This window comes from Oreochromis aureus, linkage group 3 (genome assembly GCF_013358895.1).
Source record: "Oreochromis aureus strain Israel breed Guangdong linkage group 3, ZZ_aureus, whole genome shotgun sequence".
NCBI classification, from domain to species: Eukaryota; Metazoa; Chordata; class Actinopteri; order Cichliformes; family Cichlidae; genus Oreochromis; species Oreochromis aureus.
This window is the reverse complement of record NC_052944.1, coordinates 76,048,178-76,071,730: the sequence shown is the minus strand read 5'-3', so window position 1 is coordinate 76,071,730 and position 23,553 is coordinate 76,048,178. Positions and strand designations below refer to the sequence as shown.

The 23,553-nt window shown below is 40.1% G+C and overlaps 1 protein-coding gene and 1 long non-coding RNA gene across 2 annotated transcripts; both read right to left on the bottom strand.

Annotated features, from left to right (window-relative positions):
- Positions 1 to 11,053: 11,053 nt before the first annotated feature.
- Positions 11,054 to 12,779, bottom strand: LOC120439046 (zinc finger protein 99-like; the record flags this gene model as incomplete). Its single annotated transcript, XM_039609713.1, has 2 exons — positions 11,054 to 11,909; positions 11,977 to 12,779. Coding segments are annotated over 2 exons (1,302 nt in total), but the record flags the coding sequence as incomplete, so codon positions are not given.
- A 156-nt stretch (positions 12,780 to 12,935) lies between these two features.
- Positions 12,936 to 23,553, bottom strand: LOC120439251. The gene is made up of 3 exons (XR_005612497.1): positions 23,057 to 23,553; positions 13,444 to 13,546; positions 12,936 to 12,995 (listed from the first exon to the last, which is right to left on the bottom strand). It is a non-coding gene; the product is annotated as an uncharacterized LOC120439251 (long non-coding RNA).

Below are 23,553 nucleotides of genomic sequence, written 5' to 3'. Positions count from 1 at the left end.
TTTAAAATAGCGCCTTTCAAAGCACCCAAGGACACTGTACAATGAATAAAAACACAAAAACTGGAATATACACAGCAATTAGAATAACAGATAAAACTTACAGAGGTTTAGACATAAGCAATTTTAAACAGATGAGTTTTGAGAGTGGACTTAAAAGAGGAATGAACTAATATTTCTGAGGTCAGGGGTAAGGAATTCCAAAGTCGAGGGCAGAGCAACTAAAAGCCCTGCCCCCATTGTAATCAGACGAGCGGAAGGAACAGAGAGAAAAGGAGAAGATGAAGATCTGAGGCACCGGGATGGGAGGTTCATCTGTACTAAATCAGAGAGGTATGGTGGAGAGAATGAATAGCCTTAAATGTATAAAGGATTATTTTAAAATGGATGCGAAATTTAACCGGGAGCCAGTGTAGCTGCTTCAGGAAGTGTATTTTATGTGTTTATTGTTGTGCATCATCTGTGTCCTCATGTTTAGCCTGCTGCGGCCGTAGGTTGGAGGAGCTGCAACATGTATAAAACAAATGTACGAGCTGTGATAACTGTGTCTGATAAAATGAAGAGTAGACTGATATATGAAATATTCCTTTATTGGGTGAGAAAATCAGACCATGTCATAACTGCTTTAAGTCATACAGAATAGATATCAGAGCCTTAAACAGGCTGACTTCTGCTAAATGGGTCAAACTTGGCAAAAAGTATACAAACACATAACATCCTTATAGAATATGATGTAACACTATAGATCAACTTACCTCAGAATATATAAAGCATATAAACAATTACAGCAATATGATGCAACAAACACAGCAGTGCTACTAATCCAAAATACTCAAAGCTTCATAGAACTGAAACAAACATTTATTTTAGCTCCATTCTGCTGCTGACACATACTTTAGGTTTCTGAATATTAAACTTGTTGCTGCCTTTCATAGTGTGTAACTTGAAGGCCCTGAGTACTTTCTCCCACACTGAAAACACTGGAATGATAACATTATTTGAACATTACCTAATAAGACTGATTCAGGACAGACAATTAGTTATTTTAAACTTTCCTAGCAGTCCTTCACAAACGGGGAACAGTCTGTCTATTCTCTCCATCTGTCAGCTGCTGCTGGCTCTTCCTCTTCCTCTTCCTCACACACTGCTGAGTTTGTCCTGGTGGATCATCAGGGTGCAAAGCCTCACAGATGATGTGCAGCAGTGGGTCCCTCAGTCTGTCCTCACTCTGGACACTTGCAGTTGGCACACATGGAAATCAAATGTGTGATAAGCTGCAGGATTCAAACACAAGTGTAACTTATAAATACATGTTCATACTTTTATTCCACAATCAGAGAGAAAGAAACAGAGAGAGAGAGAGTGCAGGACAGACAGACAGGTGACAGTCTCAGGTGTACACACTGCTACAAAACAGCACAAGAGAAGGAGGATTTAGTGTTTGTGTTATTACGAGTGCTAAACAAGAAGAGTTCCAGATGGTCCAGTGGACACATGTGTGACTCCTGTGATTAAAGCATCTTTCTTTCAGCTTAACGAGTGAACCGTCAGCTCGTTCAAACACACGTTAAAGTCCGTTTGGCTCGACACCACCGAACAGAGGCAGCAATATAACATAGCTAACATTAACAGTGCAGTGAATCCTGCTTGTGCCGTCATATTCAGGACTGCAAACCGAGCAGCATCACTGACTTTCAGCTTGTTGTGTTTGTGGATATATGACTGACTTTAATTATCCATAAAATCATCACATTCTCTGTAAGATTAAGGTCAGCTATATATATATTTAGAAGTAAAGGCTTTAAAACCAAGCTGACACTGAAAGTACAAACATCACTAATGTCACATAACTTTGCCGACATGTGGCCAACAGTAATGTTTTAATGTTCTTAAACATTCGCACATAAATAAGTGACATAATATTCAGTACTTACTTTTGACAGTTCACTCTTCAGCCGCTCCCTTCTGCCGTATTTTGCGGCAAAATTATCCACACCCACCGCCGCGCTATGAATTGTGGGATATATGGGACCACGAAGCGTGCACCGGACCACGCTTGATATAGGGCTTTGGAGTTGACGTCACTGGAGGTAGGCCACGCCCCCTTTCCGCCATGACAGTAGGCTAGACACAGGATACAGCTTCAGCTATGGTTCGTACGTGTTGTGTTATCAGTTGCAACGTTTGATCACACGATCGTGAAGGCAAGAAGCTGGATAATGGGCTCTCTTTTCATCGTTTTTCAACCTGGAGGCAATGTGAGGGATCCCATGTATCCGATATTACTAAACAAAGACGTCAGGCTTGCATTGCAGCGGTGAGACGAGCGGATCGAGTTCTGTGCAATCCCCAGCTTTTTGTTGGTTTGGTCTCTGCATCTTCTTTCCGGTGAGTTCTAAATTAATTCATATCACTATTAAAATGCTTTTAGTGTTATTTTCAATGTGCTGAGGTCATAGATAATGAGATAAAACATGCTAATGTGTGATGCTGCAGAACCACGTCATGTCATCATGTCAACTGAGTAGCTTATGATTTAGCATTATTGCAGGCAAACCAGCATATGAAATGGATGTAACAAATCCAGACTGGGCACCAACACTGCTCATGGGCCGCTAAAAACATACTAAATTGCTCTCATTGTACACTAATCCGCACATAACTTCCAGATGAATCACACACCTGTCATGTGCACTAATTTTATCTTACAGGCTTTTATTATGCAGCTGCAGAGTCTGAAGGTTCTTATTAATAATAATAAGCATAATTCTTAAACTGGTTTGCTGTGTATGCGCTGACTCCACAGACAAAGGGCTGTATCGCGACCGATTGCGCCCAGACGCCAAGAGACGGTACTTTCAAAAAATTGCGTGCATCGGTAATGTGGACCCGTATGAAATAAGGAAGCGGAGTGGAAACCCAGACGACCTACCGCCTTTGTCCTATCCCGATCTTTGCATACCTTGTCTGTGGAGTCAGCGCATACACAGCAAACCAGTTTAAGAATTATAAATCCCTGGAGGCCCACATCCAATTCACGAACGGCTGGGTGCAAGATTTGTCCATCTTTATGCCTCCACGCTGCGACAACTGTACGTTGTCGTTAAGACGGTCGGTTTGAACATGATAACTTTCTAAACAACTTCCTTGTTACAGTTTTTGATTTGCACGTACAGCCAAACCATCTATATTAGCCTTGGTTCATTACAGACCTTTTATTAAAAGTGGTTTTTGTGTGTTTCAGGTACTGCACTCACAACGACTGAATGAAACTGCACTGTGACCTCGTTGTGTGGACACAGAGAGACCTTCTGTCATACGCATCTTCCCTGATGTGGATTTCTGGGAACCACGTTTAAAGCAAGCACAAGACTTCTTTCTTAAAGTGTGTCTTCCTGAACTTGTTGGGAAATACTTCTCCAAACAATGTGCTGCTCTAAATAGCCTGTAATGTTTCATTTTGTGGTTCAGATTGATGCCAGCCGTTGTGTTGCCATGTAAATAGTTTGCATTTCATTTCTATGTACTTGCTAAGTACATGTGATAAGATCAAGAATTAAAAAAAAAACATGTATACTATTCTTTTCTGTTTTATTGAAACTACTTCACACAAAGTACAATTATTTACAATGAACTACACATGCAACACAACAGCTTTATGAATACTGAACAAGAGCAAGTTTCATTTGGCGCTGGTTTGACAACCACACTGGGGCACGTATTCACCAAAACACAGCAAACCTTAACAATCTTATCAAGCAGTGTTGTGTTTATTTCTGCTCTGCCCTGTTCATTGCACACACAATGCTTCGTCTGCCCTTTAGCTTCTGTGATGCTGTCTGTCCGATCACCACTGTCCACATTTACAGGTGGTACCTCAACCTCCACTTGTCCAACACAACTGCTGTCCACAGCTATGACATTGTAATTTTGTTGTTGTTCTTCTGTCAGATCTTCATCGATTACTTCTGCACGGGCACACCTTCAGACTCTGCAGCTGCATAAAAGCCTGTAAGATAAAATTAGTGCACATGACAGGTGTGTGATTCATCTGGAAGTTATGTGCGGATTAGTGTACAATGAGAGCAATTTAGTATGTTTTTAGAGGCCCATGAGCAGTGTTGGTGCCCAGTCTGGATTTGTTACATCCATTTCATATGCTGGTTTGCCTGCAATAATGCTAAATCATAAGCTACTCAGTCGACATGATGACATGACGTGGTTCTGCAGCATCACACATTAGCATGTTTTATCTCATTATCTATGACCTCAGCACATTGAAAATAACACTAAAAGCATTTTAATAGTGATATGAATTAATTTAGAACTCACCGGAAAGAAGATGCAGAGACCAAACCAACAAAAAGCTGGGGATTGCACAGAACTCGATCCGCTCGTCTCACCGCTGCAATGCAAGCCTGACGTCTTTGTTTAGTAATATCGGATACATGGGATCCCTCACATTGCCTCCAGGATGGAAAACGATGAAAAGAGAGCCCATTATCCAGCTTCTTGCCTTCACGATCGTGTGATCAAACGTTGCAACTGATAACACAACACGTACGAACCATAGCTGAAGCTGTATCCTGTGTCTAGCCTACTGTCATGGTGGAAGGGGGCGTGGCCCACCTCCAGTGACATCACGCTCCAAAGCCCTATTTGCGGAAAGCGACGGCGCATTTGGAGTATGCATTTGAAGTGCACTTTGAATTGGGACAGCCGTCGTCGCGTGGCGGTGACGTATTCGCACTTGAAATGCGTACTTCAAGCGTGCATACCCTGAATTGGGACACAGCCTTACACTCGTCTCTCTGTACCAATGTCACACCGGATGTCCGGCTGTTGAAACTACATTGTGCTGAAGATGGACTACAAAACAAACATCTTACTTCGTCACAATGTGTTCTAACCCTGTTGTTTTATGGAGGTCATATAAACGAGAACAGCCTTTTAAAAATATTGCTTCATTATTAAGTTTGAATTTTAAAAAAGAAGGAACAGTTAGGGTCAGATTTACTAACATCTGCAGCAGCTCAAACACGTCTTTTGATGTTAAAGAGCTGCTAGATTTACTGAAGAGACTGTCCTAAAACTCTCCAGTCAGTCCTCAAGCTGTGTTTTGAGGTGAGCCCCACTTATTTTTCCTACAAAATACAGTTTATATGAAGCTGAAATTAATTATGCTTTTTATTTTTTAATAGTGCACACAGCTAACTCTCTGCTGAATATGTAAAACATAAAAGTGTTACTGTGTTACATGCCTGAATGTTGCTCATGGTCTGATGGGAAATAATGTTTTCTGTTCTTTAGCACATCGAACAATCAGCTGTTCACAGCTGCTCTCAAGCTGAGTTTTACTGAACTGGAGTGGCTTCTTCATAGAGAGGTTAAAGCACACTGTTAGTAGATCGTCCTGCAATTGTGACATCACAATAATTTGCCTCGCTTTATAAACCTGTCACTTCTGTAACATATAAAATTAAATACATAATACAATAAGTACTTTGTGAAGGACTTGCTAACATCTTGGCTGAATACATGCCAAAATATGATTGTGTTCTTATTGTTGGCAGGGGCGGATCTAGAAGGGTGGCATGGGGTGGCAAGTGCCACCCTAAAATGATCCCTTGCCACCCCCCAAGTGCCACCCCAGTTTTGCATATGATGGTGTTGTTTATTAAAATAAGATAGCATTAACAGTTTGAGCGTAGTTACAGTCAGCAGTGAATATAAATGCTAAAACTGAATATAATGGATAGTGTCGTCCCCCCTTCCCCCCTCCACCATCAACAAATGGTGCAGCCCATAGCGGACCGCTTTTTTTCTTGTTTTCAGTAGCAAGTGATGCTTATGATTGTGCCAGAGCACATTCTGAACAACACCATGGGAATTTCGGATTTTACACAGGTGGGTGAATGTTACACTCTGGAAATGGAAGGAAGGTGAGTGTTATTAATCCTCTGTGGTCCACGGACACGCTGCACCTCCAAATCACATGACTATTTTAAACTGACATAGCAACAAGCTGCAGCTACGCTGAGTCTCTGTTTCAGCCCAAATTTCAGACTTCAAAGTTTTTAAATTTTAATTACAGGCCAGTAAATCCAGAGTTATGATAATATATATAAGCCATGCTTTGTTCTAAATACTGTCGTCACGTTTTTGTGTATGTGCGTTTTTAGCGTTTTATAAGGACAGCGCGAAAACAGTTAAGAAAGGAAAAAAAGCCACCGCTTTCCTATCGGTGGAAAAATGCACCATGTCAACCAATTTTTTATTTTTATTTTTTTAAAGTCAACACGTGGGATTTGGTCGTTTTGGGAGTGACGGTAACGGCAGCGAGAGAGAGCGAGTGAGAGAGAGAGTTTTTAGATGTGGCCGATTTGTGACGTTTAGTGTGGAGTGTATACTTAGTGTGTTGTGTTGTCTTGTGTAGCTGTTCTGTTGTGTAGTCGTTTTGTTTTGTGTGTCATTGAGGGCACTAATGAATGTCACAAAGGCACATTTGCAACGTAAACACTGTCACTACGTAGAAAACCAGCGGAGTGATACACCTCCTGTTGTCAGGCCTGCAGGTTTGTCCCTGTGCTGTTCTCCTCTGTCTTTTGATGGACAAACTTTTTTTTAACTGGCAAACATCATTTGTGGGGCATCTTATTGCAAAACCTGATTGTTCTCTCATTTTAGTTTTACTAATATTTTTAAATGGTTGCATAAAATGAAAACAAAAGGCAGGTGTATTGGCTGCATTTTTAAATAAATAGTTGTATATGTTTACAAAATGTACAATTTATATTTGCATTTCAAGTTAGAAAAAATGACTCAACATGTCTGTGACTTTTTTTTATAGTAAAAAAACTACTAGCATTTTAAGTTCTTTGTGTGATTTCAGATCAGTAATACTAATGCAGTATGTCAGTGAAAAAAAACACAACTAAATTCAGTTGAGCTGAAAAGATACCAAACAAGGCAAGGGGGAAAAAACTAAAATGAAACAATTTGAGGGTGAAATACAAACGTAAACTCAAAAGGAGTCAAAATGGCCGGTTGTATTTCAGACCTCAGTGGGTTGATCCAAGAAATCATGAAAAATTAGGTTTAAATTTTTGTTCATGACAGTGCAGATTTCTGACATTTTGTGTAATTTAAGCTGTAACAATGTGATTGTTTTCTAACAAAAAACAGTGTGAAAATTAAGTTAGACTTGTGTTTGTAAATGAACCGCCCCATGTTGTGTAGCTTTCTGGATTTTATACTTGTTGGGCTACATATATATTTATTATACAGGCTATACAGTACATACATAAAAAATGTGAGTTTTGATTCTAACTAAAGTGTTTAATTATGTGGGCTACAGAGAATAATTAAGTTATAGAAAATATTTATATGAAAAATGTATATACTTATCGCAATTGAATCATTTTAACCATATGTAACCACCTGCATATGTGTTTGGGGGGAGGGGGGAGGCTTTGATTTTGCCACCCCATTTGATTTCTTTGCCACCCTCATGCCACCTTAAGAAAATTTCTCTAGATCCGCCCCTGATTGTTAGGGGTTTTAATATCCATGTGTGTTGTCCTGATATGCCCATGGCAAAGGGCTTTTAAAGCCTTATTGATTCTTTTAATGTGGTGCAATGTGTGACCGGTCCTACACATGAATGTGGACACACACTTGATCTTGTTTTATCTCATGTTGTGTTTTCTTTTTGTTTTTTGTTTTTGTTTTTAATGTAGAGATCTTTGATGATGTGTTTTCTGGCCACAGTCCTGTGCTGTTTGAAGTTCCTCTTGCCTTTACCTCTGTTAAACATCACGCTGCTGCTCAGCGCTGTCGACTTTTTAACTCCTCCACTGCTGAGCAGTTTTCAACACTTAACCAGAATTGCAAAATCCCAGATTTTTTATGCAGCCAGACCACAGAACTGAGCTCATGGTTTTATTCCACCTGCCAGACTACTTTTTACTGCATTGGACATGGCTTCATTAAAATCCAGGCATTCTAACACTAAAGTGCAGGCTGAACGACACGACCCGATCTGTCCGACATGAGTGCCGTCGAGCTGGGCACACGTGGAAAAAGGACAATTTACAAGTGTCATTACAGATGCTAAAGGACTGTTAGCGTCAATATGTATGTATGTATATATATATATATATATATATATATATATATATATATATATACACATATATATATAGACCAAGTATAGATAGATAGCATAAGTGTAGATACTTACATGAAAACAAACATAATAACTTCATACTGTCACTGGGTTTAAACTAAAGGAGTGATCACAAGAAATCATCAGTATCAAACTGTGACAATAAAAAATGTTCATTAAAGCAATCAAGAATGGGATGAGTTTGATGTGAATCTTTGGTAATGCATGGGGGAAGCTCTGTTTTTAACAACAACTAAGGATTTTATTCTTTTCTGGATGCAATACCGTGGCCTCCAGTAACACTATATGGAATCTTAGAGTCATTTTGACCAGGACTTCTCCTTTAATGGAAATATAAAGCAAATATTTAAGACTGCTTTCTTCCATTGCTGCAATATCTTTTAAATCAGAAATATCCTGTCTCAGAGTGATGCTGCATTCATGCGTTCATGCATTTATTACTTGTAGTCGGGAATATTGTAATTCATTATTATCAGGATGTTCTTTTTTGCTGGACAAAGGCAGGATGCGATGGCTGCTGTTTTATCTACGTGTGGATGCACATGCCCAGCTCCCAAATTGTACCCAAATACTGTACGGTCCCTCCATCCAACCATACACTTTCGGTACCATGACCACCAACTGCACATGCTCCACCGAGGTATCACTATGAGTGACAACATCATCCAGGTAGCAAACAGCATATGCAGTGTGAGGACGCAGCTATCGCTACAAGAGGTTCTGAAAAATGCCCGGGGCTTCAGACAAGCCTAACAGAAGTGTGACGAATGGTACAAACCATACAGAGTAGAGAAGGCCATTTTTGTCTTTGGACTCTGCAGACAAGGGAATCTGCCAGTAGGCGTTAGTTAAATCCAACATCATAAAAACAAGCAGTGCTTATACAGTCAGGTCAACCCGGGGCATGGGATAAGCATCAAACCATGAGACCTTCGCTTTGTGACAATCATCACAGAACCGTATAAAACCCTGCGCTCACTTCTTAATTACCACCTTAAAGACAACCGGCCCCTCTCAACAGCTGGGACAAATCATATGGCAAACAGATAGGAGACCAAACACTGAGGAACAAATCCTCATTTCATCCTATAACAGCATTTTCACCATTTCAGCCAATTCCTTTTGCACAATTTGTCTCTTGTGCTCAGGCAACCTGTAGGGCCATGAACAGACTTTCACACCAGGCTGCGTTTGAAATTGGTGCTGCATGAGAGTCTTGCAGATGGTCGGGGGAATGAACACATCTGCAAGCTACTGTTGCAATGCAGGAACATCTGCTTTATTGGAATGTGTGAGATGTTAATCACAATGCATCTTAAACACACTGTCTGAAAACTTCATGCCCACATCTTGTTTTTAAGAAAAATCAAACATCTTTTCCTTAAGATCATTTCAGGGTTTTTAATGAGCTGCATGAACCGTGCCGGGAACAGCCAAGTCTCCTCCTCTGATAAACCTCCACATGTACCACTAAAAACATTTAAATTAGTTTGAATCTGAAATCATGGCTCAAACTACTTGCTGTGAGACCATTTCTTTATTTTTCACATCAAACTGTTTAATAAGATAAACTTTACACAGAGTTCATCAAATATAACTAACGCTTTAACATTATCAGGATTTCATAATACAAACTTCAGATCAACAGGAAAACAGCTGCAGAACATGTGGATCAAAATGAATTCATTAAAAAACAACGTGGACAAACAAAGGATACAGTAAATACACTAAAGTGAAAGGAGGAGCCAAAATAGATGTTTAATAGGATTTGAATTAACTAAAAGTAGTCACCTGTGATCTTTAAAATGGTCCTGATGTGTGCTGCTGTTTTAACTTTTAACAGTTCTTTGCTGCCACTGTGAATATTGTGTTTCCTTCCTAATTAAATTAAGGTTACACAGCCTCACTGCTCCATCTTCTGGTAAAAAAAAAAAAAAATGGTATTACATGGAAGTACAGCCCAAAACCAGTTCAGCTTGAGTTTCTTTTTTCTGGACACAAAGTCACAGCAGCTGTTGTTTCAAAGCTGGTGGACAGATTTAGTTCATTTTGGAAGTTTTAAGAGCAACTGTTTTGTAATAATTTGCAGTTTTGGGAGAAAAAGGATTTAAGAGAAGATTCTACCACAGCAGAATATTAAATATGAATGAAGAATTGAAATTTAACTGAGTTGAAAAATGCAATGAAAACATAAAAAATAAGTTAATTTTGGAAAAGCTAAAAAAGCTCAAATAAAAGAAATGATTTACATATCCATATATGATTTTTGATAGAATACCAGTTTGGTTAAACAAAGAGAAAAAAGACATTCCTACTATACATTCCTTCCTATACATGCAGCTTCCTAAACGTAACATTCAGGATTATTCACTGCAGGTCCAGAAATCAGAGCTACCTCATCAGATCCAAGTGTGACATCAGCTGACACTCTTTACAGGAGATTCCATCTGAACTCTGTGGAGCCTGATCTCAAGGTTTTTAAGTCTGACCCTGAAACCAGAAGAGGATCTTTCTCTCTCTTCAGATTCATTGTGATCCAGTGATTTCAGTCCTGCATGATCAGGCTGATGTTTGCACAGAGCAGATAATGAAGTGAATGTTTTTGCACATTGGTAACAGTGAAACAGTTTATTTACAGCGTGGAATTGTTTGTGTTCGGAGTATGAACTGAGAATCCTGAAGCTCTTGTCACACTGGTCACAGCTGAAGTTCACTTCCATGTGTGTACGTTCATGTTTGTTACGATGACCTGATTGTGAGAAGCTTTTGTCACAGTGTCTGCACTTGTATGGTGTCTCTCCTGTGTGGATTCGCTTATGCTTTTTCTTTAAGCTCACATGCAGTGGTGAAGGATGACACACACTGGTCACAGATGTGCTTTTTGACCCCACTGTGGAAGAGTTCATGTATTTTTAATGTACTTGGTGTGTGGAAGCCTCTCCCACATTCTTTGCAGTAGTTCATTTTGTCTCCAGTGTGTCTACGTTGATGTGGTTTTAGGTCCCGTTGATGATTGGAAGTTTTTTCACAAAGGTCACAGAGAAACTCTTTCACACCCCCACAGTGACAACAGGGTTGAGAAATGGATCCATCTGTGTTGCTCTGCTTTTTTTATTTTTATCCTGAATGTTGCCTGAAACAAAGAGCATCTTTGCCAACGTCCAATTACATTTTACTGTTTACATTATAACACTCAGATTACTGGGCGAAAGCGACTCCATAAGTTTACTGATGAGACTTGTTCCAAACAATCAGGTTAAAAATACAGGATAAAAAGATAAATACATACCTCACATTAACTGCACTTGTAGAGTTACTTTCTTGTGTGGATCTGTTGTGTTTATTAAGCTTATGTGGAGATTTAAAAGTCTTCTCACACAGGTCACATTTGTAAGGTCTCTCCTCAGTGTGGCTAAACATGTGTTGTTGTAACTGTGCATCTGTTGTAAACAGTTTTCCACACTGATCACAGCAGTAAACATCATTTCCAGTGTGAATCCGTAGGTGAATATTTCGGTAGTGTTTGTCACTGAAACTTTTTCCACAAAAGTTGCAGCTGTACGCCTTAATTCCAGAGTGGGAAACTAGATGCTTCTGTAAGTTTCGACGTTGAGCAAAAGCTTTACCACACAAGTCACAGTAGTGTGCTTTAACTACACTGTGGACGAGTTGGTGTTTTTTTAAGCCCTCACGATACGTAAAAGACTTTCCACACAAGTCACAGCTGTACGCTTTAACTCCACTGTGGATGAGTTGGTGTCTTTTTTAAGTCTCCAGCCTGGGTAAAAGACTTTCCACCCAAGTCACAGCTGTAAGGTTTAACTCCACTGTGGATGAGTTGGTGTTTTTTTAAGTCTCCAGCCCGGGTAAAAGGCTTTCCACACAAGTCACAGCTGTAAGGTTTAAATCTACTGTGGATGAGTTGGTGTTTTTTTAAACCTCCAGCCCGGGTAAAACACTTCCCACACAACTCACAGCTGTAAGGTTTAAATCCACTGTGGATGAGTTGGTGTGTTTTTAAGCTTTCAGCCTGGGTAAAAGACTTTCCACACAACTCACAGCTGTAAGGTTTAAATCCACTGTGGATGAGTTGGTGTTTTTTTAAACCTCCACCCCGGGTAAAATACTTCCCACACTCATCACAGCTGTATGGTTTAACTCCACTGTGGATGAGTTGGTGTTTTTTTAAACCTCCAGCCCGGGTAAAAGACTTCCCACACAACTCACAGCTGTAAGGTTTAAATCCACTGTGGATGAGTTGGTGTGTTTTTAAGCTTCCAGCCTGGGTAAAAGATTTCTCACACAAATCACAGCTGTAAGGTCGAACTCCACTGTGGATGAGTTGGTGTCTTTTTAAGTCTCCACCCCGGGTAAAATACTTCCCACACTCATCACAGCTGTAAGGTTTAAATCTACTGTGGATGAGTCGATGTCTTTGTAGGCCTACAGCCAGGGTAAAAGACTTTCCACACAAGTCACAGGTGTAAAGTTTAATTCCACTGTGGATGAGTTGGTGTGTTTTTAAGTGTCCAGCCCGGGTAAAAGACTTTCCACACAACTCACAGCTGTAAGGTTTAAATCTACTGTGGAGGAATTGGTGTGTTTTTAAGCTTTCAGCCCGAGTAAAAGACTTTCCACACAAGTCACAGCTATAAGGTTTAACTCCACTGTGGATGAGTTGGTGTCTTTTTAAGTCTCCACCCCGGGTAAAATCCTTCCCACACTCATCACAGCTGTATGTTTTCTCTCCCTTTCTTCTGTGAGGTTTGTCGGCCTCCTGAGAGCGCTGACTTCTCGCTCCGTGTTGGTCCTGCAGTGACAGAGATACAAACAGAGGCAGTGAGTGAAATGCAGTCGTGGAACAAACTGTAACTCCCTCCATCAGTGGAATCAAACATGTCAACAAACACATTGTAGGTGTGTTACCATCAGTTTCTGGTGATAGTATCACCAATGATGTGCTACAATGACAGTCGTAATGAAAAATACATATTGAAGAAATATTGATAAGTGGAGAAAATATTTTACTCATAAAAAATTGTGAGTTCAATTTTTGATATTGTTGTTTCAATGTGTGCCGATAAAAAATTATGTTTGTATCTTCTTGTAACATCTGAGTTTTTTGGTTATGAATTTAGATTCCGTGTATATGGAGGAGCCCGGGATGGAAAAGATAAAGCTGCTGTTAACATGTTTTTAAAAACCAACCAGCTGAGCACACAGTTTCAATAACAGTGTAACAGTGACATTTTTCTCACCTTTTGTGTTGAAGTCATTGTTTCCTCTGTAGTGGCTGAGCTGAGTCCAAATGGCTGAAATTGTTCCTCTGTTGCTCCACCAGACTCTTCTCCTGTTACTCAGCTGTGACACAAAAAGTATATGCATTTTATCCCTGATAAAAAAAGCAGAGCAAATAAACATGACTAAACTCCTCAGTGACAATAATACCTATGAAACTTCAATGTGGAACCCGAGAAGCAGCTACAACAAGAAAGTCATCAGTTGACACAAGAACCTGAAAGGGAAAAAGCCACTGACCCCCCTGCATATCACTGCCTTTACCCAGTGGATGCTACACTCTGTATATATGGACCTCTATAGATCCACAAGTCCGGCTCACACTCAATGGTAGCAGTATAAACTCAGCCACCTCAGGGCTCGCAAAATTTCAAAATCCCCGGTAGCCCTTCGGGCAGGGACTGTTCAGTTTTTGGTAGATCAAAATAAATTTAAGTAGCCCAAATAAAAAAAGGAGCAATTTTTTCCTGTTTTGCTTCCGTTACAATATTATACTTTAATGTATAATATTGTAACGGAAACAAAACATTAATCAAAAAATTGTTGAAACACAAATTACAATATTGTATAAAAATTACAATCATCAACTCAAATACTTGGTTGTAATTGAACAGAAATTTCTATGAACTTGTAAGAACTGTACAACAGGAATCAGTCTGTGTCAGATCCTAAATTTGAAATTTCCACTGAAATCACAGGTAAGAGGCAAGTGGCACCAAGATCGAGGCCATTTGCGCACAAGATAAGAAGTTGCAACGCGCGTTTGCGTCCATATAAAAGGCACTGTTTTTGTCCGCTAGAGTGGGATTTTCACGGCATATTCTGCACCAATTATCTGTGCGTTCATCATTTCTTTGAAGCCAGCTCACCTCCTGCAACCACTTTTCCTAGAATACGCGCTTCTTTTGTGGTTCGGACTCCATCTGACATTTCTTTGGAGGTGGAGGAACACCAAAGTAACTGCTTAAAGGAGCTTCTTCAACATCTTTAAGAGTTCTAAACAAATGTCTGTCCTCCTCCAGAAAATCTTATGGACGCAAACACGCGTTGCAGCTTCTTATCTTGCGCTTGCGTTTTTTTATTTTGACAGCGAATGCGCACCTGCAGACCACTTATGTGCACCCCTGGTTATTTAGCTTGTCATATTCCAGCCACAGAAATTCTTTTGTCCATGAAACCATAAAGCTGCACTTTGCCTTATAGTCTGATTTGTCATAACTTTTCCGTTTTGTGGTAAGCTTTTCTTTGGCTGTCACTTCTTCACCCTGACCGGTCTTATTTGGCTCAGCAGAACTAAAATATATATCCTGCTGCTTTTACACACGCACTCACATAACGCTCAGCGATTCTCTGCGCGATCAACCTCTCACATGTTTAAGCTTCCATGGAGATTTCACTTGTCATGTTTGCATAGTTAACTAACGATTGATAAGACGATGTCAGAGGAATTGGTGCGCAAATTATCGTCACTCACCAATCAGTACTGTCGCTCTCTATACACAGTTTGCGCGATTGCAAAGTGAAAGCAAAAAACAAGCGCAAATTCAAATGCGATTTCAATATGTCACATATAGGGCTGCTCGATTATGGCAAAAATGATAATCACGATTATTTTCACTGAAATTGAGATCTCGATTATTTGATGATATTTGTTTAACAATAACAATGTATTGAATAATGGCTTTAAAGATTGTCAAAAATAGTATAAAATAGTGTGCAAATACTGATAACAGTGCAAATGTTTGCAATATAAAAAATAAAATGTAAACATCTATGTTTAGTGAACTTTGCCATGTCGCTCTGTGGTGCAGCTACGACACCAAGGTTTACACACTATGTCTACTTGATCCACGTCTGACTCCGCGAACCCATAATGTTTCCACACCACTGAAGAGTTTTCTACCTCTCTTTTCAACCAACGACAGTCACTCTCCTCTCCAAATAACTTCTGCTTAGCTTTCCGAGCTTCCCTCTGTTAGCTCCTCTTAATTGTTGTGCCGCGTGTTCAAAACGCAGAGAGGTGCGCTCGTTTTGCTACACGGAGCAGCGCGAGAGTAGAGCACGAGGGAGGTGCTAATAATCGGCTCAGTCATTTTTAATGATCGTTTAAAGCCCAGATCGTAATTTAGATTAAAATTCGATTAATTGAGCAGCCCTAGTCACATATTGACAGTGGCTCACCGATGCCAGTGACATATTTACCCAGCTACATTTCCGAAAGAATCCAAAAGCATTGACATATTTTTCCTTCCTATGATAGCCCGACGGGCAGGGCAGGGATAGATTCTGGTAGCCCGACTGGAAAAATCGCGCTAGCCCGGGACGTCGGGCTAGCGATTTTTGCAGCCCTGCACCTGAAGCACCTCATTAGATTCCACCTACTCCACCCAGACAAGAAAAAAGGGTGGTTGTATGTATATATTTTCAGGAGCAGGAAGATGACAGTGACGTCCTAAGGTCACATGAGCTTGTGGGCCATGCAGACGTAGTCTTTTCTTAATCTTAAGCCTTGACTTTAAAATATATGCTGTTCCACAGTTGACCTTAATCTTACAGAGAATGCGATGAATTTATGGATAATTAAAGTCAGTAATATATCCACAAACACAACAAGAAAGTCAGTTAATGCTATCATTCTACTCTTCATTTGATCAGAAACAGTTATCACAATTTGCACATTTTCTTGTTACAAATATATGTAAGAATTGAGCCAAATTTAGTAATGCCAACAAAATGAAATAATAATAATTGTATCTTATATATGATACATCTATATATACACTGTCTTTGAGTGAAGATTTAAGGTGATAGGACATAAATAAATGCAACTTGAATCTTTACTGAAGCTCAGTATTTGACACAGAGTTCAAGTTCAATGCTGTAATAACTAATAATGATTAATATAATAATAACTGTAATATTGGCAATATAATATTTACATTACCAACATGAGATGACTTTAGTCTCATGAACAACATTAGCTAATGATCATTTACTAGCTAATCTTAAAACGACTGTTCAGTACAGAAATGAAGCCCAACAATCACGTTTTTACAGTCCTGCGGACTCAGTTTTGATGAAAAATACTTCAGCCTCATCTGACCCTTCTTCTCCAGCTGGGATATCAAAAGAGTCGGTGAAGTCAAGAGAAAGTGAACCTCAACAGCACCTAGCCACACGAGAAGTCCGATCACTTTCTCTCTAAGCTTCTTCGACTCATAGCAAAAGTTGTCCGGCTTTGTGTGTCTGTCAAAACACTTTTTACAAATCCTGCTGGAATAGGTCTGGTTACAGCCGCAGTCAAAGCACGATGGAAATAATTGAACAAGCAAGCAAACGTAGCCCTTTGGCACCCTTCGCAGTAGGCTTCCACTACTCTCTCTATAGGGCTTTGGAGTTGACGTCACGCCGCAATGTATTGTGGGAACGCTGCGCCATCTTCCGGGGCAACGAATCAAAACAAACACACTGTGTTATAACGGCGACTACAAGAAAAATGCTTAAAAGTAGCTCAAAAGAGTCAGCGAGTACAAGTTGTTAGTGCTGGGCGATATGATATATATATATCGTGGACGATAGAAAAGTGTCTATCGTGCCATTTGTCTTCTATCGTTTCTAACCCAAATTTTATAAATTATTATATAAAATATATAATAAACCCTTTACAAACGGTTGGAGCAGGCACACTCCGTTTTTCCTAACTATTTTAAATCCCTGTAGAACTGGAACCACGTATGGCAGTGCAATATTTTTTTTTTGCATGTGAAACCGGAAGAGTTGTACTTACATCTTATGCCATTAGCTTGTCCTAGGTCACGGTTTCCTTCCACATATAGCTTTGCAAAATTGCATAAGAAGCACTTGCAGCAACAAAAACATAATATTCCAGAAACACGCTTTGCCGATGTTCATAACACTTCCTACGTTGGCATATCGTCAGTAGCAATTATTGCACGTCCACCATTACCTGCCCGAAACCGAAGTAGCGTTATTTTTTGCGAAAGGGCCTTATAAGCCAATGTTGATGTTTTTAAAAGTCATGTTTGACTTTATGCTTTTCTGTATCGTTTCTGGGATGCTTAGAACTCAAATTACACTGTTGGAAATATTATAATGCATCAAAATAAACTATTTATTTTCATTTTTCTTGTAGTATCTAAAAATTAGTGTATCTCAAAAATAAAACTATGAAGACACTCAAAATAAATTTCTCGTGGTTGGAAACTCTTGTATTTACAGTTTTGAGGATACACCTCTTAAATTTTTTTTAACTAAAAATATATGTAAAAAATAAAACAAAAAGATCATCAATTTTTGTAGTTTATTGCACTACAAGTTTTTCCAATTTATGTAGTTACTATGGACCTAATGCATACATATGCACACATATTATTAAAATTTGGGCTATAACGGTTGTATTGATATATAGAAACTTGAAATGCTCCCACAAATGGCACTACAGCATGTAAAAACATAAAGATAAGCTCGGGCGGACTTGGTTCTATGGTAGGTCTTAAAGGGTTAAATAGCCTGTGGCAAATATATTAGTGTTGTCTTCTCAATATACATGCTCCTAACTTTATGCAAGAGAAAATAAAGTAATAAAAAAAATGATATTTTTCGCAAAGAAACTCCATCTTGTGGTTTGCGAGCTGGTCCTGCTGTACGTGCACCCAGATTTGCGACATACTTTACAGTAACTCAAAACAAAGACTGCACCCTCGGCACTTGCTTTTTATAGACTGCGTACTTTCTAGATGACCACAGGTCAGATGGTATATCGTGATATATATCGTTATCATGATATAAAATAATTCATATCGAAAAATGAAAAATAACATGTATGTGCTAACTTTCTAAACACTTTGTTACATTTATGATAAAGTAGATAAAACATATTTGTGTCAGGCTTGGCTCATTAGTTTTTGTCTTTAAATTAACTTTGTCTGTGTGCGTTTCAGGTGCTGCACTCTCAACGACTGAATGAACCAGCATTGCAGCCATAGGTCACTGTGAGCATCACAGGGAAGATTGAAGCTGCCCACTGCACTTGGATGGTCGGAGTCGCGGAGACCTGCAGCCATGTCGCTGCTCTTCTGTCTAATGTAGAAGCAACAGTGCGGATCTGTGGCACAAGGACTGTTACAGATGAACCTGCATACTGGGTTTTGCTGGGTAGTATGACCAAGTTACAGCCAGAGGTTGGCCATAAGATAGACCTCTCCTCTTCAGCTGCCCCAAAAAGGCTCTTGATCAAAACATAAACAGACCATTATTGATCTAATACCGAAGCCGTACCAGTGGTTCTCACCACACGCAGTCAAGCACAACAGTAATCTCTAACGCTGACGATCTAAAGCCCTCTTCCTCGGCCAGGCGGTGACTACGAAGCGATCTTCACGGGTGGGCAAAGCGATCTGGTCGATATGTCCCCATAGGCCGTTAAGGCGCTACCGGCAGAGGATGACAGCAATGTCAGTGTTAGCACGCTGAACGCTATGCTGGAACAGCAACGGGAGTTTTACAAAGATCTGATTCACCAACAGCAAGTTAACTTTAAGACATTTGTCCAATTAATCATGGATGGAACTAACAAACGGTTGGACAGCATTCTAAGGGATGTACAGGATGTTAAATCCAGCCTGCAATTCACGGATGGGGTTGTCACCGAGCTGCAAACTGAAGAAAGGTGCATTAAAAGCAAACTAAAAGAGTTTGAATCGGCGGTCAGCAGCATACGCGAGGAACGCAGAGAATTAACAACCAAGATGGATTAATTAGAAAATCAATTGAGAAGGAACAACATTGTGGTGGATGGATTAATAGATGAAAAAGCAGAAACGTGGGAAGGATCAGAGAAGAAAGTCCGACACATGCTGAAGAACAAGCTGGGCCTGGATAGTGACAGCATTCAAATTGCAACGCTCACAGAGTCGGTCCATACAAGGAAAATGGACGAGCCAGGCAGATTGTGGTCAGACTACAAAGATTTAAAGATAAACTAGGGCTGTGCGATATGACCAAAATCTCATATCCCGATATTAAGACATCTATCGTCGATATAACGATATAAATTACAAAAATGTAACATTTCCTGTAAATTCTGTGAATCTCGGGCATCTCGACTTGGGTGAAGTGTTTCCAGCTGGGCGTCGTGTACCTGGAGTCGAGTGTTTTAACTGATGCATGGAACTATACATTTTTAGACGTAAGTTGTAACGGCCGCCGTTTTCTTTGTGAGTATTTATTACACAGCGTGCTGCGGAGAAAAGTCTGTTCTAACGTTTGAGTCTAAGGTTTATTTTTTAGCACCTGGCGGCTCTTTTTTGCTTCTCATCCGTTAATACTCTGCATCTTTCACGTGACTCGTTTTATTTGAAAAGCCTCAACAGGATCTTGAGCTTTATTGTGAAAGGTTTATGTGGAAAATAAAAACAAGCGGACACGCCGTGGTTTTACCGTCGTTGTTGCTAACGACAACACACATAAAAACAAGCGCTTGTCCGTCCGTAGTGTGGTTATATTAAATATAAAGAAAGAGAGAACTTTAAGAAATTAATATAGCCACTACAGTGACCATCAAAATGATGAAAAAATATTGCCGTAAACAGTTTATTTTGCGACACCACGAAACAAACGATAGCGTAAAATGAAACGATAGACGTTTTTCTATCGTCATCCGATATATATCGTTATATCGAACAGCCCTAAGATAAACAATTAATTCTCTCATCTGCCAAAAAACTGAAAGGTACCAATCTTTAAATCAACGAGGATTTTTCAGAGTCCATCAGGAAGAAGAGGAAAGAACTGTTACCACAGCTGAGAGCGGCCAGAGACAGAGGTGATATTGCCGTCCTGAAATATGACAAATTAATTGTTAAACCGAGGTCACAGAACGCTGGAATTAATATTTAGACTTCAGCAATGTTGTCATTTGTAGCTGTTGAGATCGATCGGTCTGCAAATGTCTGACCCTGTACTTATTACCGGATTCTCCGGCGAAGATTTTTCAGTAGCTCATGTCAATATTTGTAGCCTTAAATATAAGATTCAGGAAATTCAGTCACTGTTGTCAACAAATAATTTACTGTATCTCTTGAAAAATTACCGCTATTTATACAGCAAAGACTTCAGAATATTTAACAGGAGCAAGTTTCATTTTCCCTGGTTTTACTACCACACTGTTCACTAGAGCAGGCGATATGGCCAAAAATATTTATCACGATATACATTTGAAAATTTGCGATAACGATATAACTGGCGATATAATTGATGCGAGACAAAATACAACTCCACAACTTTACTAGCGCAAAAACCCCCATTCATTTATTTTCACTTAAACAAGCAGCTGTTTTTATATGCATTAAAGCTATATAAAATTTAACAGTGCAAATGCAAATTCCTTGCTGAAAGTTTAACCAAAAGGCATTTCCAGTAGAAATGGGCTGACATATCCTGAGCATAACCATGTATAATATCCACTGAAGTTAAAAGAGGTGCTTTGCAACATTAAACTGCAGTGTGCCAAATAAAAAGCCAAATATATATTTTTCGGACCATAACGTGCACGGGATTATAAGGCACATTAAGCGAAACAAAGCAGTCAGATAAATCAAACTTTATTCAACTCATTCTTTTGCTTCCTCCACTTCTGTACCATTGATTCATTAATGCTGTATTCTATCACAGCTGCTCTATTCCCATGTTGTTGCAGTATATTAATGACTAACCTCGTATTGTGGATGGATTATCTCAGTTGTTCTCCTGACTGAAGTTTGGTCCGTTTACAGCATCCTGCCATGCGATTGCATTTGTCCCTAACCACCAGGAACCCTCGCGTTAACTTTTATCGAGTGGAAAAAAGTTAGCGTTCATCCTCCAGCTTCACTGTTTATGTTATGCTAACATAGCTGTGTCGCTAGCGATCACATATAGCACATCATTATATACCAGCTAACCCAACTTCAGTAACCCTACAAACGTCACTGCTGTTTAGTTTCCTGTCTTCATTTATGTTGGAAGTGATAGAAGAGCTGTACGTTTGAATTTTTCAGAAATCTCTCAGTCAGAACATGCTATATCATGCTTAGGTAACTAGCGAGCTAACTTCCGCTAGCTTCCTGCTAACTTCTAACTCCGTTAAATGTAATAAATTCTGTTTTCATGGATGCCAGGATGTTAAACACCTGGTAAAGCAGCAATGCTGATCGTTTTATTAAAGATGAAAGAATTTAGACAGTTTTTAACTCTCAGTGATGCTGTGTGTTCGTTTGACTTTGGGACCTGAAGCGGACGGAGTTTAGGACCCAGGTTACTCCCACATTTACGAGCACCTTAGTCCGACAAATACGGCAATAACTACAGCCCGCTTGCATGTTCTACAAAAAAAATGTGCTTTGTTGTGTATCTGATGGACAAACACCAAACCAGTTCCACATCACTGAAGTTGCACCATTTTTACAAACCAATTCTGGTTCATCCGTTTCACTCAACAATCGGCCATGTGCGTATGAAAACAAAGGCACTGCGCATGCGCGTTTTACCCATATTCTATCGCGATATTTCATTTTCTTATCGTTGCCTAACATTGTACCGGTATTACCGTGAACGGTATAATATGGCCCAGCCCTACTGTTCACCCTCACATAGAAGAAGTAATCTGATTGGCATGGTGGTATGTTTGAAGCAGGTCCCTTGTGTAGCGCTGGAACTCAGTCACAATGTGTTTCATCCATTTCATAGGCTGGTTTGCTGCAATAATGCCAAATAATTAGCAACTGTATGAATAGAAGGTAGTTCTGCAAAATCCCTCAGTAGGATGTTTGTTCTAATTTGCTATGACCACAGAGCGCATCGAAAATAAAACTAAAAGGCTATAAAGAGTGATGTGAACATATTTAGAACTTACTGGAATGAAAATGTCTGTAGTACACCAACAGATATTTGGAGATGGAAGAGAACTGGATATCAGCTCGTCTCACAGCTGCTATCCAGGCTAGACGCAGTAACATCCATTACACGAGCTGCCTCGTGTTGCTTCCAGGTTGGGAAAGAATGAAAAGCTAAACCATTTTCAAGCTTATTCTCTTGCCGGTCGGGCGATCGAACCTTGCAGCCGACCGCACAGAAAGAACAAACCATAGCTGATGTTATCCATGTGCTTTCGACCCTCTGTCGCTTGAGCTTTGCCCCGGAAAATGGCGCATCAGGCCAAAATCCTTTCCACGCCCACCCCTGTGACATCACGCTCCAAAGCCCTTTGCCCCCCTTCTCAGTAAGCTTCCACTACTCTCACCCTGGGGTTGCGCTCCCCCAGGCTTGTACCTGTGGCTTCATGTCCTGGGGTGGGGTTGGTTGTTCTCCTGCCCTGCACCCATCCTTTTGTTCATATTCCAAGACTATTTTTCTTTATGTATTCTTTCCCCCTAGCAACCGCCACATTATGATGTTGCAAGCAATCACAAACTCTACAGTCTGTCTAACTCCAGTGCATACCAAGCAATCTATTATTCTCAACAGAGCTAAAATCAACATAAACTGAACCCACATTAAAGTTAGCTCGGTGCTTACCTTTAGACGAGCCCACAAACCGAGAGAAACTCCGTGATGAAGCTGGACGTCTTAAGAAACAGATCAGGGAGCAGAGACCCACGTGGTTCACGCTGATCTCAGCTAGGATTCACGAGACAATTATGTGCGGATCGATGCAGATATCGATCCCAACGTTGGTAGTGGTATATGTTCCTGTAAGTTCACTACTTTACTCCCGTTTCATGAAAAAGCAGCTCTCTCTGCTCGACTCCTCTCCTGCACACACACACTTTGCTCCGCCCCCTTTTACCCGGCTCCGCTGTGATTTGTTGCTGTGCGGTCACGTGACTCTGCTGCACAACGTAACCCCGTGGAGTGTTATTTCAAAAGTAGCGCCAATCTCCTTTTCCTAAACTCTTTTCCTTGGCCTCGATGAAAATGACATCGGGGGAGGACAACTGCTAAGGACTCAGGAAAAGAGAGGAGCTGTGCTGAGAATTGGAACAGCCTTACACTCGTCTTTCTGTAACAATGTG